General features: G+C 38.3%; 2 protein-coding genes across 2 annotated transcripts; one reads left to right on the top strand and one right to left on the bottom strand.

The window, feature by feature from the left end:
• Positions 1–689: 689 nt before the first annotated feature.
• LOC103716502 (E3 ubiquitin-protein ligase XB3-like) lies at positions 690–4,427 on the bottom strand. The gene is made up of 8 exons (XM_008804529.6): positions 4,072–4,427; positions 3,878–3,937; positions 3,697–3,768; positions 3,487–3,608; positions 3,227–3,367; positions 3,036–3,143; positions 2,207–2,468; positions 690–1,422 (listed from the first exon to the last, which is right to left on the bottom strand). The coding sequence occupies exons 1-8, from the start codon at positions 4,252–4,254 to the stop codon at positions 1,048–1,050; spliced, it is 1,323 nt and encodes a 440-aa protein (XP_008802751.3). The 5' UTR covers positions 4,255–4,427; the 3' UTR covers positions 690–1,047.
• A 6,059-nt stretch (positions 4,428–10,486) lies between these two features.
• LOC103716505 (large ribosomal subunit protein eL36y) lies at positions 10,487–15,362 on the top strand. The gene is made up of 4 exons (XM_008804531.6): positions 10,487–10,614; positions 10,974–11,113; positions 13,572–13,771; positions 15,010–15,362. The coding sequence occupies exons 2-4, from the start codon at positions 11,012–11,014 to the stop codon at positions 15,038–15,040; spliced, it is 333 nt and encodes a 110-aa protein (XP_008802753.2). The 5' UTR covers positions 10,487–10,614; positions 10,974–11,011; the 3' UTR covers positions 15,041–15,362.
• The last annotated feature ends 1,456 nt before the right edge of the window (positions 15,363–16,818 follow it).

Genomic DNA, 16,818 nt, shown 5'->3' with positions numbered 1-16,818 from the left:
AGAAATACAAGAATCTATATTAGGAAGGAATCATCGATCAGAATATTTTTTTTTAAAAAAAACTCTTCACACCTTCTAGATTTGGCAAATTCATGTTCAGATAAATTGAGAGACAGTAACACAAAGACCTGGAGCTCTCTGGCTCGTTTGTTGACTGTTGGCACTTGGCACTAATTCTCTGTGTCTCTGTCTCTCATTCTTGATACACAATTAGATCACACAAGAAGATAATACTTAGGTGGGACAAGGATGGGTTACTTGGTAGGTGAATGGTACATTGGACAGAGCCAATTACATTAAGACGCCTTTTTAAAAAAAATTTACTTTTTTTTTATTTTTCAAACTTCTTTGATTTTTTTTAATAAAAGAGATTAGCTCGGAAGGACAAAGTCAGAAAATTTCTGATGAGGAACTAATAGAGCAGCTGGCAGCAACAAAAGAGAGAAAAAATTTGGTAAGTAGTAGTAAAAAAAAGCTGAGATATTATTCTCCTCTTCACTTGTTTGCCTACGTTCCGACAAACAATCTATCCAAGGGATATCTGAAATTCCTGGACCAGGTCACCCAGATGAGACAAGGGCCATGCAAGCATTAAAAGGACTTCTCAGAGATGGAGCCCATCGCCGTGCTCAATTATTTAGGAAGCCACATGAGAAACAAAATCCAACAAGTCCTTTGTGCACTTCGAATCATGAAATGGCACACCCTTTCACTCTCTTTAGATGGTTCAAACAAAATAGCTAAAGCTTACACAGAAGACTATGAGTCCCCGCATGAAGGGGCAGCCTTCCTTGCATATTATACATCACAATTTTATTCCGGGGACGTATATATTTCTACACAAAAAGAACTAGGCCTTGAGCTTCACAGCAACATACAATACCGACCTCGAAAGCTGCAAGAAGACTGCTTATTTGATTTCCCCTCTTGCGCATATAATAATGCCAAAGTATAAACAAGGAATGAAATCCTCTATAATTTGATAGGGCGATCCCTTGGCGTTGATAATCTACTTGATGAGTGCCAAAAGCCTCTAAGGCTTCTCCATCATATCACAACATCAGCTATCCTTCCTAACCCATGGTTGCCCATCTTTCCAAGCGAGCCCATAGCTGAAGACAAGCCTTTGAAGCTGCTGCTTCCTTCGCTGCTCGAGTTCTGAGACTTCCTTGACTTGCATGGCTTTGAGACACTGTCCTTGTCCCCCTCCTCCCTTGCCCTGGTTGTCGCAACCTCCAATTGGGCTATGCTGCTGCGGCAGAAGGGGCAGAGGGGAGCAGGTGAACACAAGGTTGCAGGATTGGGTTTGCTGTGGCAGCAAAGAGCTAATGTACAATGGGCACACATCCGGTGCCTGCAGTCTTGGACCTCGATGGTGCAGATTTGGTCGAAGCAGATGCAGCAAAGCTCCATGTCACTAGCCTGCAAGATACATTGTCCCAATTAATCAACTCAGACGCACTCCTCACGAATCCCTTTTAATTTGTCTCCTTATCATGACCAGGAGAGCAATGAACAAACTTGCGAAAAACAAAATTTCTTCTAGGAGTCATATCAGTTTGCATTCTCAACTTCTAATCACTATCCAGGCAATGGCATTGGACAAAACCGAAGAACATTAATAGGAAGCAACCAGGATGTGGTATGCCGCTGCTTAACAAAATTAAATAATTTTACTATCATACCATGAATTAGCCATCCGTCCATCAGTATCATGCTTCATACTAAGGACTAAATGTTTTACCGGCATACTTAGGATAGCCAAATGAGTCATGTACCGAACAAGCTAATATGGAAAGGTTTGCATTGAGCAAAGCACTAACGAGGTTATTAAAGCATTCTAACAAATTTTGGTTAAAAGCATAATAATGAGCATATCTTGTCCAACTTGAAAAGCAATTGGATAGATAGGGATCTAAGTCTAACAACAGAATCTAAGCATGAGGATACTAATTTTTGTCACTATAACTGTTTCCCTGAAAGCTCAAGATGAAAGTTCGATAGTCGTAAGAAACTGCGTTGCCTATTCAGCTTAACAAAGGAAATTTTTTTAAGACAATTCCACACAATTTCAGATATCACAAATGACCACCCACATCCTGCCAACTTCCGATCCTCGCATTGCTGTAGCACCACTATAAAATTATACTTGTTCTGGTTATTGTTTTATTCAAAAACAAAAATAAAAGCAAGAGGAACGGACTACCTCAGAGGCATTATCGTTATCAATCTCGCCTTCTGAATGGACAGGGGATGGCAATGAATATGAGGTCCCTTTCAATATGTTCTCCTCCCTTTCCCCGTTAGCATCCATGAGAGCTGCCTCTAATAGTGCCTTTACATCTGGTTTGAGTTCACTTATAAACTTCAGTGGTGAAGGCCAAACCAGGGGCTCTGCTGACGATGGGTTTAGTAGAGCCGCACAAGCCCCATGCTTTCTGTTCAAAGCAACGATATATGGTATCCTCCTGCAGATATCAACGATTAGATCATATTTATACTGAAGAGATTCTTAATCTGTATCTAGAATAAGCACTTCAACTGCAAATGAGTTGACTGGTTGACAAGAAATTTACCATAGGAATTGGGTAGCAGAGTTAATAGACTAAAATGACATGACAAACAAATAAGAATACTGGAGAAAAATGTGCTGGGCTTTTCCTATATATAATCATATATGAGCAATATGACTGACTTCTTCCATGGAATTCATCCTTCACAGACAAAACAGATGTAAAGTAGCATCACACAACTAAACATGGTTCAGAAGCACAAGGCAGTGAAAGAAATTGCTGACATGGATCGATCAGAGATGAAACTTAGCCAGATAGAAAATTGAAAGCAAGATCGCAAGCTGTTATCGAAACTCATCTACAAAACTGAGATCTTGGAAATAAGAGACAATTAGAAATGCCAAGGTTAGAACTCAGGATCGCATGATGTGGATTTCAATGCCTAAAACTGCCATACCAAGTTACAGAAAATGATTCCATTTTGATGGGCTAAATGTTATAATGCCAACCATAAATGCTTACCCAGGTGAGTCTCTTTGTTTTCTATCAGCTCCCCATGCAAGCAATTCCCGAACACAATCCAGATATCCCCCACGAGCTGCCAAGTGAAGAGGGGTGCTCCCTTGGTAGCTGCAATCAGGATTCTATTAGTCTCACAGCAAAAGAAACTTTATCCATGGTTAAGCAAACAAGAGATACGGATCCGATCTCACCTGTATCCACCAGTTGATGCACTGACTAAAGCCCCATTGCCCAATAAAATGTGGAGACAGTCAGGCCACCCTTGCCCTGCTGCAAGATGTAATGATGTTGCCCCCTTGCCATCTCTAACATTCACAAAACGGGCAAATCCCCTGCAGCACAGCGGCAATATCAAATTGAGAGAAAAAATATTCCAGAAACAAATCCTCATGTCCCAATATCTTGATGGATCGGAAACCACCAAATGGTAATCGGATTTCATAGAACCCACCATGAGTCAGCTACCGGAGTGGACCGAGCAGCTGCCAGAATCGCTTGCAAACAATCCAAATGGCCATAATATGCAGCATAATGCAAGCAAGTTCTTCCGTGCAACGAATCAAACATCAGAATCTAACCGAGCATTTCCAAATTAGCCCAAGAACATGATAGAGATCGAGAGAAATAGGGAAAAGGTGAAAAAGGAATGAACTTGGCATACATTTGCGCCAGCTTGGAGGAGTTTTTGCAAGCAGGCGATCTTCCCATGCATAGCAGCCAGCATCAAAGGAGTCTTTCACCAAAAGAATCCAAACAAAGTTCAGAACTTTCACACTAACAATGCCAGTGGAACCAATAAAAAGAAAAAACCGCAAAAAGACATCCTTTTGCAATTTCCTTACTTGTTTATGCCGGTTAAGGAGGTCAGGATGAACAGATAGATCCAGAATCCTAGAAAGGACCTGCAAACGAATACAATCATAGAAAAAAAAAAAGAACAGAACTTTATCATCAAAAAACCAGAAAATCGACGGAAAAACCCAAAAAAAAGAGCAAAAAACGAGGATTCCCTCGAGGGAGGAGGCAAGGAGCCGACCTCGAGTCGCCCATTGGCCGCAGCTATATGGATGGGGGAGAGGCGATCGTAGAGGGTGGTCTTGTGGAGGATGTCGGGATCCATCCTCAGCGAAGACTCCACAATTGCCAAGTCCCCGGCCTCCACGGCCTTGAGGAAGTCGTGGTCGTAGCTCGAGCGGCCGCAGCTCGGGGCCTGGCCCATCTCCGCCGCCCCAGCTTCGCCTCCTCCGCCGCCGGAATGGCGCGCCGTAGCCTTCTTATTGTGCGCTACCGGCAGAGGAGGAGCGGGGTCGGACCGTGGCGAGAGTGAGGACGGTTTAAAAGGCAAGTGTGTGGGGGGGGGGGTGGGGGGGTGGGTTTGGATTGAAAGGTTTTTGTTTTTGTTCATGATTAGGAGATCTGATGCCGAGTTGATGGTGAGGTTACCTCCCCCAACACGCCAAAAAAAAAAAAAATTAAGCAACACCAAAGATCTCCAGTGGCAAAAAAACTTTACTTTATTTATCTTACTATTAAATTTTATATATATATATATACACACACATCCAAAAGAAACTGCAGTGTACGGCAATGCCAAAGATCTCATGAGGCAAAAAACTTTGTGTTATTTATCTTAGATTTGCTTTAAAAATCCCATCATATTTGACACATATATATATCCTTACATATATCTATATATATAATAATAATAATTTCCAACAAAGTTTTATTTTGTATATTAAATATAGTAGCATTTTTTTTATTTTTTGTGAGATTAAGAGGGACTAATCCAACCTGACTATCAAATCCACCGGTATCCAACCATCTTGAGACAATATGCGGGAAGAACGCAATGTATAAAGTCATACAATTGCGAGTTTAGATATTTGCTTCTATGATGTGGTTGCAAAGCAAAAAGTTAAAGCATATCGCAAAGCAAAAAGGTGAAAGAAAGGATATAAGAACAGAAAGTAGAAATTGATAGTTTAAAAATTTACATGGGTCTCGAGTCATGAGCTCTTTGCCATTGATTTTTTTTTCAAAGCTAGGCAGATGTCAGTTCCAAGTATAACAGCACACTTATTTTAAATAAAACTTACATCTCAAGTCACAAAATTTTATAATAACAAAAAAGTTATATAAATAAAGTAATGAATTCATATAATGGCTCCAGAAAAGCTAATTAGCAAAGCGACATTAATGAATATTTACAAGCAGAGTTTCGTGACAAGCCTACACTAGCAGTTTGGCTCAATTTTTGGTGATTGGTCTTTGCCTATTTTGCAAAAAGAAAAAAAGTATTTTATTTTTATAATTATAAGAACAGACCTAGTGTACCTTAAACTTCCTATACTTTGTTTTCATAACTCATCTTAATGTTGAATAAATTATTTAAATAGTAGATTTATAAATATGAAATAAAGTAAATTTTTTGTCCAATTTTCTTCGTCATAGGCTTAACGAATACAGGGCAATATATACAGTGCATCCATCAGAATAATTGCTTGTTGGCTGGTTCTTAAAATTAAGCAACTAATGTGGATGAGCAACCATAATCTCAACTAACCAATAATTATATTCGATTAAATCACTAAAAGCATGGCTGTAAATCGATTCTGTCATAAAACTGCTTTCAAAATCAATATAATAATCTGAAACAGAGCCACTTAAAAAAAAATATATTTATTAACTCATATGGAGTTGCCGGCTGTGGTAAACTTATAGACCATGCTCAAACTCAAACCAATCCACATGAATTTTGTCCGCAGCTGCAAATTATAAACAAAAACGAGTGCTTGTTGTTAATTATCTCGGTATCAGAAAATGCAAACAATACTTAGTAAAAACTTCTTTTAGATCGTAGCTTCATTTTTTTTCAAATTTTCTGCAGTAGAGCTACAGCTTTTGCAGCGGACTTCTCTTTTTCCGGGATTCCATTCAAAGTGTTAGCGCATCGGAGACAAAAAAAAAGTGTTGCCGGCGTACCGCCCTCCACCCCATAAACCTTGGTAATGGGTATTGTGGGTTGCTGCACTTTGCCTCCTCCCCCTGCAGAAGATGCTTCAAAAAAAAAAAAAAAAAAAAAAAAAAAAAAAAAAAAAAAAACCCTCAGTGTGGCTAAATTTACCACCAAAAAGTTAATTAAGATTAGATTGGTAGAGGCAACCACAAGTCTGATCCGTAGGAAAGCGTAGGAATTGAATTTTAAGAAATTAGGATATTTTCATTTTCTCTTGAAATAAAACTTCTGCCAACCAAATGGGTTGAATGGGAGTCGCTCATTTTCATTTTCATTTCAAAGTCCAACTTTTATCAACCAAACATACTTTCAATTCAGTTAAAACCATCCAAACATTATTGGAATGATCTGTACATTATTTTCTTCAATCATTTTATATAATCCAATGGTGAGAAAGCTGAAGTTTGTGGGCCATGCTGTTTTCTTTCCCCACGCACAGAGGTGGGTCCTGCATGTTTAGGGTCCAGGACCACGACTCAAAGGGCTCCATGCAAATTTATTATTGGCTAAAGCATGCATTTTAACCTCCTGGACTCATTTGGTTCAAAAAAAAAAAAAAAAAAAAGTATGATCAATAAAAAATAAAAAAATATCTTTTGTTTGGTTGAAATTTTGAAAGGAGGAAGATAAGAAAGTAGCATGGGGATATGAAAAAACTACTTTTTTATCTATTGGAAATTGGAGTCTCCCTCTTTTTTTTCTAAAAATACTATTAAGCCATCAAAATTAATGAGGTAAGTTATGTTCCTTTATTAAGAGTATAATAAGTATTTCATATAACTTTCTATAAAAGTAGATACTCAACCAAACATAAGCCATTTTAGGATATACCACTTTTTTGTGATCAACCAAATATACTAAAATTATTTTCTCAGGCATCATATTCATAAAAAATATTTTTTAGAAAAATATTTTAGTGTGATTTTTTTTTCGTGAACTTAAGAAAATGCAAAGGAAAGAAGACCGCTCAATGAAGAAAAATCTTTTCTTTTATGGTTTCATGGAGCAGTCCGTTTAATATTCCTGACTCCAACTAGAAGCATTTCATTCTTTATGCCCCGGTTGACAATGACCAATCACCTAATGGATGTTAAGCATCCCTTGCATATTAGTATGACTTTGATCCAGGAGCTTTATCTAAATTGTTCGTAGATTTCTGCATTAGTAGGATAACATAAGCTTTTGCCTCTATCATCATTGCTCTTATCAATCAATTTTCTAGAGAATCAGTAATTATGTGAAATTAGCAATGGGCTTCATGTTATTCAGAGATTCAGAATTTTTTTGGCCAATACTTTGGCCTCAAGCACTGTGTTAATGTTGTTTCCCATCATTATTTATAAATAAGTTTTATTTTTTTGAGTAAACTATAATTTTTTTTTTAGATTTATATTCATTACACTTGCATCTAATAGTTTGTAAAATATACACGTATATCCCGTTAAATTAATTGAAATCACTTATTTATGTAAAAAGTCAAAATTATTTTTGGATAGTAAGATAAATGCATGCATTTTTTTATATCTTTGGATAGCTATTATGTCACTTAAAATTGTTTTTATTATTTTTGAAATTTTTTTATGATATCATATTTGGATTCGATTTAAGGTTAATGATTTGACTAATTTTTGTTAAATTATGAGTCAAAGTATTGGATAAAAATAAATATAAAAAAATAATTATAAATTTTTCAAACAGTTGGGCGTAAACATTATTTACCCCAATCTAGAGGGGTTTTTATAATTTACTTTTTAATTTGTGAGCAATAATGACAGTTGCAGCATAGATTAATATTTGCAAGCGTGTTTGTGCTGTATATTAACATGGATTTAAATTCTAAACTTTATTCATGAATGTCAAGATTCGAGATCGAAGGACCTGGTGACAATATGCGAGGCAAGAGTTCTCTTTTTTCCTAACCTTTAAATTCTTGAATTTGTACGGTGAGGGATAATGTTACACCAATATTAGACGACTTGAGTTCTTACATAAAAAAGCACCAAAATATTTTGTCAAGCAGTATCAAATAAATGCTGCTGATACCAACTTGTTTTAGATTTAGATATGCCTTCCACCAAAGAGAAAGAAAAGAAAAGAAAAGAAAAAAAAGCAAATCTCTTAACTTATTTTAAGATTCATAGGCATTTTCTATGCTTGATGATGCTGTGGTTGGTGAGTCAAATAGATGAGATGGCTAATCAACTAAGTAATCAATATTGCGACCAACATTCAAAGTACAATACTTTGTAAATGTTTGGCTGATTTCATTCGAATCCAAGTCATAACTAGCATTTCTCAGAATCTTCCGAACGTAAGAAGCACCACATAATTCAGTTTAGCTTCGCAGGTAGAAGAGGGAAAAGTGTGGTCAACGGGAAAGTAATGAGATATCTTTTGTTTGGTTGGAATTTTCAAAGGATAGAGACGGAAAAGTTATATTTCCATGGAAATATGATTCCCATATTTTTATTTTTTTCTAAAAAGACCCTTTAGCATTAAAGAAGCATTAAAAAGGCATTAAAGACCTAATTTTTATTAAGGGTATAATAGGAATTATACATAATTTTCTCAGGAAAGTGGATGGTCAACTAAATATAAGCACTTTGGAAATTTGTCACTTTCCCATGGTCAACCAAACATGCTAAAAGTATTTTCCTAGGCATCATCTTCCTAGTAATCTGCTTTCCAAGAATCATATTCATAGGAGGAAAAATACTTTCCGCGAACCAAACGAGCCCTAAGGATCTTGGAGGGAGGAAAAGATAGATATCATCGGAACTCACTTGATAATTGGTAAATTGGTGATAATGATTTAGATCTAATAATCTAACTACAAAGGCTTGGGTCTCTTTTGTTTGTAATACTTGTCCGGTTTGTGAGTTAAACAATATGATGTGATGCATCATGAGCGAGGGTGGGTCTATGTCCGGTATTAAGGAGACAAAATCCCCAAAGTCCTCGTGACTCGGGCCACAGGCCAAACATCGCATGATGAGCTAAAAAAAAGCGATGTGGTGTGTTTAACTGGTATCTGCTATGCAATAGAGCTAACTTTATTGGAGAGTAGCTTTCTAGATTATTGGGCTTAACTTTGAAACATATACATAGGGCTAAGCAACATTCGATAGGCCACTCTTTTGAAGGACATTGCATAGATCGAAAATCTGATGATCATCATTGATGCCACAGTAACTGAAGAGCTTTAACTATTCAATTGGCTATTGCATGTATGGCAATGCTTCATATATTCCGTTCGCTGCCGACTATTGAAGATGCCAATGCGCTAGGTTTATGGTGATTTTCTCCTTGTGGCCCTAGCTCGTGGTTGCAACATTTGTTGATTTTCATGGTCGGACTCGATTGCTGAGTTTGATCTTTTGAAGTTCGGCGAGTCAGAGTGAACTTGAGTGCCTAGTTCTGCTCTTTCATGTGTTACATGATGATTGTAACACAACTTCACCCATGAATCGCAGGTCCAATGTCCCACATATAAAACAGGCCTCACTAGTTACTATATCATGGCTATTATGCCAAACATTGATGGCCGTGATTGTAAAACTTGACTCCCAAATTTAAGGGGATCCGAGCTATTCTTAGCCCGGTGCTAAATCAAGTAGAGACTCGTCTTCCCTGTTTAACTTCTAGAGAGAGAGAGAGAGATATGGCCTCAACTAGGATCGAACCCAGGGCTGTTAACGAGCCGAGCCGAGCCGAGCCCGAGCTTGGGAGAGCTCGGCTCGGCTCGTTTCACAGAAGCTCGGGCTCGGTAATGAGCTCTATATTGGGCTCGAGCTCGGGCTTGAGCTCGTAAAGCTCGTTTCAATTACGAGCTTTAGAACGAGCCCGAGCTCGGGCTCGAGTTCGGGCTCGGACTCGATAACATGCTATTTTTCTCTATGTGGTTAGATTTTTATGAATTATAGTGCTGAAATAAGATTTTTCAGTGGGAAACTAGAGCTCGTTTGGGCTCGTGAGCTGCTCGGGCTCGGATGTAAACGAGCCTCATATTGGGCTCGGGCTCGGGCTCGTTTGACTAACGAGCCGAGCCCGAGCCGGACTTTTACCGAGCTGAGCCCGAGCCGAGCTCGAGCAGCTCGGCTCATTAACAGCCCTAATCGAACCCTAGCCACTAGGTCCGGGAAGCACACAAACTATTTAGAAGCCCAGTCCAGTCTATTCCAGAACGAGTATAAAGTTGGCCCGTGGGCTGGGCCGCTAGAAATCTTCGTATTCGAGAGTCAGACAATGCAAACGAATCTCAAAGCTAACATGTCGCAGTGGTCCCACTCATGGCATCACTAATTTGAGCCGTCCAGCCAATGCAAACGTCCATCGGTCAGCACTCTCAACCTCCTCCGTTGATGAACTGCCTGAACAAATCGGATGGTTATGATCGTCGGAGGACATATCCGTCATTGTAAAATGGACCGAGACATTTTCTGTCATTTTACATGGATAAGGTACTCTCTTCGGCGCGCTCCTGTGTTAGGGTTTCTTCCATCGGCCACTAGGGTTCTTCACGTCGTCCCCGGCTGCTAGGGTTTGTTCGCATCTGATCCAGAGGTAAGCGATAAGAGAAGAAATCCTTCTCGTTTCAATTCAAATTTCCTTGTTCTCAAGCCCAATTCGTTCGGCTTTCCCTCTGGTGTCCCTTCGGTAGGCAGAAATCGCAGTTTTATTTGTATCTCTAAATCTTTTGAAGAAGAAAGATCCCATACCTCTTGGAATCTCCTTTCCTGTATCTGTGAGTGTTTGGTCGAATCAGTGCTGCGTGCTTTCCAGGAAAGGATCTTGATATGTTCTTGCTGATCTATAAACTTCCGGCGGTGGATCTGGCGGCCATTTGAACGCCAGTTTCTTGTTTCTTGATGATGGTGTGTCGACTTAGAGCTGATTTGACCTGCTTTGCTGTTTGTGTACAGGGGAATCAGTCCGAAAACCTCCAAGAGGGCCGATAGCGATGGCCCCGCCGCAGCCGAATACCGGTCTCTTTGTTGGGCTCAACAAAGGGCACATTGTCACCAAGCGGGAGTTGGCTCCTCGCCCTTCTGGCAGAAAAGGGGTAAAGTCTCAGTAGTGAATGGTGGAAAAAGTTCCCCACCCCCCCCTTTTTTAACCCCTGCGAGTGCTTCAGTTGATTTCATGATTTGTATTTTTTGGTCCTTGATGTTCTCTCTTTTTCCTAAATTATATATTTTATAGCTGCACATCTTAGTAATATCTCTCTATGTTCCAAGAGTGTTTCTAAGTTATGGAGTTCTTTTTCCTACCTCCCTTCCAAACATGTCTGTCTGGAGTGGATTTTGAAATGAAGGTATACAAGGAAAAATAATTCTGGAATGGGTTAATTATACCGTGTGCATGGCTTTACAGCACACGCATATTTGATTATGTAAAACAACTATGTTCTACTTGACTTGCTTTCAAGTATTTGGGGTTTTTGTGGGAGGCAGAAGATTCTGGGCTAAGAAGCAAATTTACCTTAATTGCACTCAAGTATTAGGGAGTTTGGTAGGAAATCAGAAAATCATGGGCTAAGGAGCAAGTACTACTAAATGCTAATGCAATGAGAGAGCTGCTGCACGAGTAGGCATGCGTAGGTCAAGACCACCTGCATGCAGCATGAACCACTCGCAGCCCGTCCTCATGTGCAACTTACAACCAGCTTTCATGGGGCCTAGGATTTAGTGGGAGCTGGGTTGCGGTCCATGCAGCATGCAAGCTGTCTTTGCCTGGATGCACGTGTTATTTGATATAACCATTAGTGTTCTGATGGTCTGTGTATGGAAGGCTGCTTTTAGTTTTTCATTGGAAATTTTTTCATCTAGAAAGTTTCTGAATAAATAGTGTCAGCATGCGAATTAGGATCATCCCTAGTATTGAAGTGTTGTCTAGAGGATGGGGAGAATGAAATTTTAATGCAACATCCACAACACTTTAGATAAACTGGTTTGGATCATGGTTGGTTTGTTTGATTTAATTTGTTCTGGCTTGCAATTTATCTATTTGCTTATTCCAGTGAACTAGTTCACTTGAGAGCTGATGAGATAGTTTCTTTCTTGATTATCAACATCTTGGTACCATAATTTCTTTGTATAAGGTTTGCTAATGCAGTGGTTCATTTCATTTAAATACTAGAGACAAACTTATTTTGGAAAAAGAGAAAGACGAAAAGGTATAGAATATTTAGGAATTAACTTAGTAAACAGCAGTGTGTATGGATTTTAATTTGCTTATCTTGTTGTATTAGACAAATCATAATATTGAGAGTCTGTTGTGTACCAGTTGACAATGGAATAGCAATTTAATGAACTAGGTAAGCATGATCGAGACCATTTTTCCTGATTGTCTGGACACCTGGTTGGTTTGGGTTTTTAGGTTCATGATTTGTGCTCGCCAAATAAATTTGGTCCAATGGAAGTAGAGTTATGTGCTTCATGTTGCCTTTTTATATTTGTATTTTGATTCCAAATTCTGCTTTTGTATAGATGTTTTGCAATTTTATAGTGTGATGTGCGTTGATGCACAGCACGTTTAAACATATGAAGACATATGGTTGCGTGAAATTCAGAAAGGTGCAGGCCAGATGATATTTTAGATATTATACTAGGAGAAGCTGTAACAGAATGATTTATTTTATTAAATTTAATTGTATTAAACATTGGTTTGCTTCATGGCACCTTACAATTCGCCCTGGAGCAAGTAAGGAACATGGTTCTGATAAATCTCTTTCTCAAAGATCCATCATGTCTTCCACCCATACAGATTGTTGGCTTCTTTTGCAATAAGTTATTGTCATGCACTTTATCTGTGCTAGAGTTGCCTGAGGTACTTACTGTATTACTAGCACTTGTAATATTTGGATTGGAATTAAGAACTTTTTTGTCGTACAAAATGCATTGTGCATCTTGTAGCACAACATGTACACCATGAATGATCTTAAAGGAATATCGTGTTTTCATACTCAGCCAGTGATATCTCCATCTGTGGAAAATTTTCCTGGACTGCCTGCACTTATGTCAATCTCTGAGTAGGAAGAAATGGAATCCTGAAGTTTTTCAAAAGAATGTGGATAGCACTAACTAGGCAATTTTTAAGACCAGCTTTTTGCCTTTTTATTTACTATAACTGACTTTGTATATTTGAAATTCAAAAGCAATATATATACACCTGCCTCATTTAGCAAAGTCTGTATATCAGTATTCATTTTTTGTGGATCTCTTGGCTATGTTTCATATTTTGATGGAATGTAGTTATTTCTTTGTATTTTGAATTTTTAGATTCTTCATTTTCTCTGTTTTTTTTCCCTTTACTTGTTGCCACCCACATATAGTATTTTTTAGCATGCTTTATTAGCTTTATATAAGTCCCCTGAAGTTCTGTTGTCATGATTCTATTCAAATGATGAAAATCCATACTGGTGGCTGTCCTATGAAGAATTATGTAAGGTATTTTCTCCATCAGCTGACAGTTGCAAAGTCTGAATGGAGTGTTTGAGTTTGTGAACTTTTTTGTTTCAGAAAACCAGCAAGAGGGTGCATTTTGTCAGAAACTTAATCAGGGAAGTTGCTGGGTTTGCTCCCTATGAGAAGAGGATTACCGAGCTCCTGAAAGTTGGAAAGGACAAGCGTGCACTCAAAGTGGCGAAGAGAAAGCTTGGAACTCACAAGAGAGCAAAGAAGAAGCGTGAGGAAATGGCTAATGTTCTCAGGAAGATGAGGTAAGCAACCTGGTTAATTACTTTTTAAAATTTGTTTTCGAAAAACATGTGGGGAAACATATTTAGCTGTTTATTTTCTTTGGAAGCTACTTTAATTGTGATTGTGATAGGTGTTTAGACACAACACAAGGATCTCTTAACAGAGAATATGTGGCCAATTGTCGTAGAGGCCTTCAAATTATTAATGGTTTGAGCATTAGTCACAATTATTAAGGCATGAGCTAAATGAATTTTCCTAAGATGTTTAGAATCTAAAAAAATATTTAAAGATAAGTGAAGGTAAAGGATGTAGATTTTGTTTTAATCTGATCCCAATATTTGTTAAGGATAATGGATTTTCACATTTCTGAGTTTGGTCAATTTTTGTAGTCTGTATATGCTACCATCTTACCTACTTTGGTTTGGAAGTTGATTATGCGTGCAAAGCAATGTGCGGATATAAATAGGGTCTATTTGTTGGCTTGTATTTATTGTGAAAATAATTAAAGGTAAATATGGATACTCCCCATATATTGGGTAACTGGAGTTACAAGGTGTGCACCTCACCCTTGACTCGAGAAGTATCATTCCTAAGCAGCAGCATTTTTTAAGAGTCTCACTTTAAGGTGTGAGCCAAGGAGAGCCTCATGTCTGCCTTTTTGAACAATAGTATGTCCAACAATCTTATGAGGAGATGAGAGGGGAGGGGTGGTGCCATGACCTTCCTAAAGAGGAATCATTGGTTTTAGAACTTTGTATGGCTTGTTTCTTTTCATGGGCTATGGCGTATTTATTGATTTCTTATCACCAGTTCTGTCCATTAGTTACCCACCGCTGACTTTAGATGGGTCTGACCCACCTGAATATGATGGTGGCTGAATCTGATGGATATGGAACTGGAGAGGACCCAAACTCTTCTATCCTTGGTGAAATGGTTTAATCAGTTCATTTTAAGCACTGTTCAAATGTATCAGGTATCTTCCATCCGTTAAATTCACGAAAGCCTCCTTTTTTCACGTTGCATCATATCTGTGACGGTACAGTTTGTCTTCTTATTCGCAATGTCCAATTTTCAATTCCATTTAGCCCCCACTCCCAGCGATCACCTGCGGGGCTATTTGTTACTCTTGTTACTTTGTTTCATTTAGCGCAATGATGTTAAGAGGTAATAACAGCGGTTAATGGCTGCTTCTCTTTGTGGCAAATTGGATGAATATTTGTCGACGCTTGTCTATTTCATGTGGCTTTACTCTGTGCAGATCTGCGGGAGTGGCTGAGAAGAAGAAATGAAGTGGAGCAGCCTATTCATAATACACTCCGGTCCTCCGGATTTTATTCCTTAACTAGTGAAGAATTTTGATCCTTTGTGCTGGTAGGAAAGCTGGGACTGTTAAGATGCAAGTTTGTCTAATCTTTGGTTTTGCGATAAACTTTCTTGTTGATATTGGCTTGAGAATATTTCAATTCTGGGTAGTGGCACTTCATCTGTGCAATCCTCCTCTGACTGCGTTTTCTTAGTGACAAATTGGTTCGGCAATATGCCAATGATGTGTTGCTATTTGAATCTCCAGCTCAGAAAAAAACACTTGATGAAAATGCAACCTTCTCTGAATTCCTGTGCACATTTTTATTTAGATGTGGATTTCTGTAGGTTTTAAATTTTTCGCTTGGATGATACTGTTAATCTTTATCATGTTTCATGCAAAGCTCATGCATTTATCCGTATGGCATAACCTGCAGTCGGCTTTATTTTACAGATGGGCGTCACCCCTTGCAAGGATAGCCCTCTTTCAGGCTTATTTTCTTCTTTCTAATTGGCCATTCTTGTTGTACTCGTGCACGGTAAGCGCGCCAAAGAAGTCTTATGGTCAAGGTTGGCAATTGGGCTTGATTGAGTTAGATACAGGTTGGATATGAGCTTGATCAAGTTAGATACAGATTGGATACTAATCAGATCAAAAATTCAACTAAAATTAATTAATTTATTAAATAAATCAACATTTTACATCCAAATTTGATCTATTTATTAAATAGATAATCTAGCTAGATCCACATAATTCATCTAGATGATTTATTTATTAGATAGATCACCTTAGGTTAATTAGGTTAAATTGATTTTCAATAAACTTAATAGATTTAAATAGGTTAAGTGGATCAGGTTAGGAATAGATTAATTAGATTATAAACCGATCGAATGAATTAGGTTATAATTTGGTATAATTATTAAACTGGTTAAGAGTTTAAATATAAATTTAATCAATTTAATAAATAGGTTTAGACGGTTCATTTATGTCTAATTTAAATTTGCTATCCTATTCGTTGGTCCTGCTGCGCTCCAGAATATTTCTGGGAGCCTTACTAGGCCCTTTCAAATATTTCTGGGATCCTGTGATGCAGCTGTTTGATCCTCTTTAGAATAGCAAATGAATAATAATAACACAGAAGAAGATGCTTGGTGCAAGCTCCTTTTAAAAATTGCTCCTGTCAATTTGTTATAGTTGTAACGACTGCCGTAATCTGCTCAGGTGCTTCATTCATTCGAACCATACACGGTTCCCGATTCTAACATGCATTTCTTGAACCACCTAATTAACATAAAATGTTTGCGGGCGAGCAAAATCCATATTTAAACAAATGCCGATTCCACTCATCCATCCTTCCAGAAAGAATTATGGATTCAAGGGACTTAGGAGAAGGAAGCATTTCAAGTGAATTAGTAAGATGCATTCCACCGTTTAATTTAATGAAAGCCCTTTGGGCATGCTCATCGGTTACAAAGCACTGGGGAAGGTATCTGAAATCCAGAGCATAGAAGGTAGGTGATTGTTTGCATACGAGGCCACACGGGCAAGAGGATTGTAATGATGCTTTCTGTGACCCAGTCTGCCAAAACTTTCAGCAAATTGGCATTAGAATGCCCCATGCTGTCAAAATCTCTTGAGGAAGGGTAAAGACCTAGCAAGACTCACAAGAAGCTTCCCGTAAAGTGTCCTATCAAAACTACCTCTGAAGGACACAGGAAGACAAGGAAGCGACTTTGCATTATGGCTATAACATGTCATGCTTCA

The sequence above is a fragment of the Phoenix dactylifera genome, chromosome 8, assembly GCF_051530095.1.
Source record: "Phoenix dactylifera cultivar Ajwa chromosome 8, Ajwa_hap1_PhDact_Kaust_v1.1, whole genome shotgun sequence".
In the NCBI taxonomy this organism is placed as follows: domain Eukaryota; kingdom Viridiplantae; phylum Streptophyta; class Magnoliopsida; order Arecales; family Arecaceae; genus Phoenix; species Phoenix dactylifera.
The sequence above is the reverse complement of the archived record's forward strand: the minus strand, read 5'-3'. Positions and strand labels throughout refer to the sequence as shown.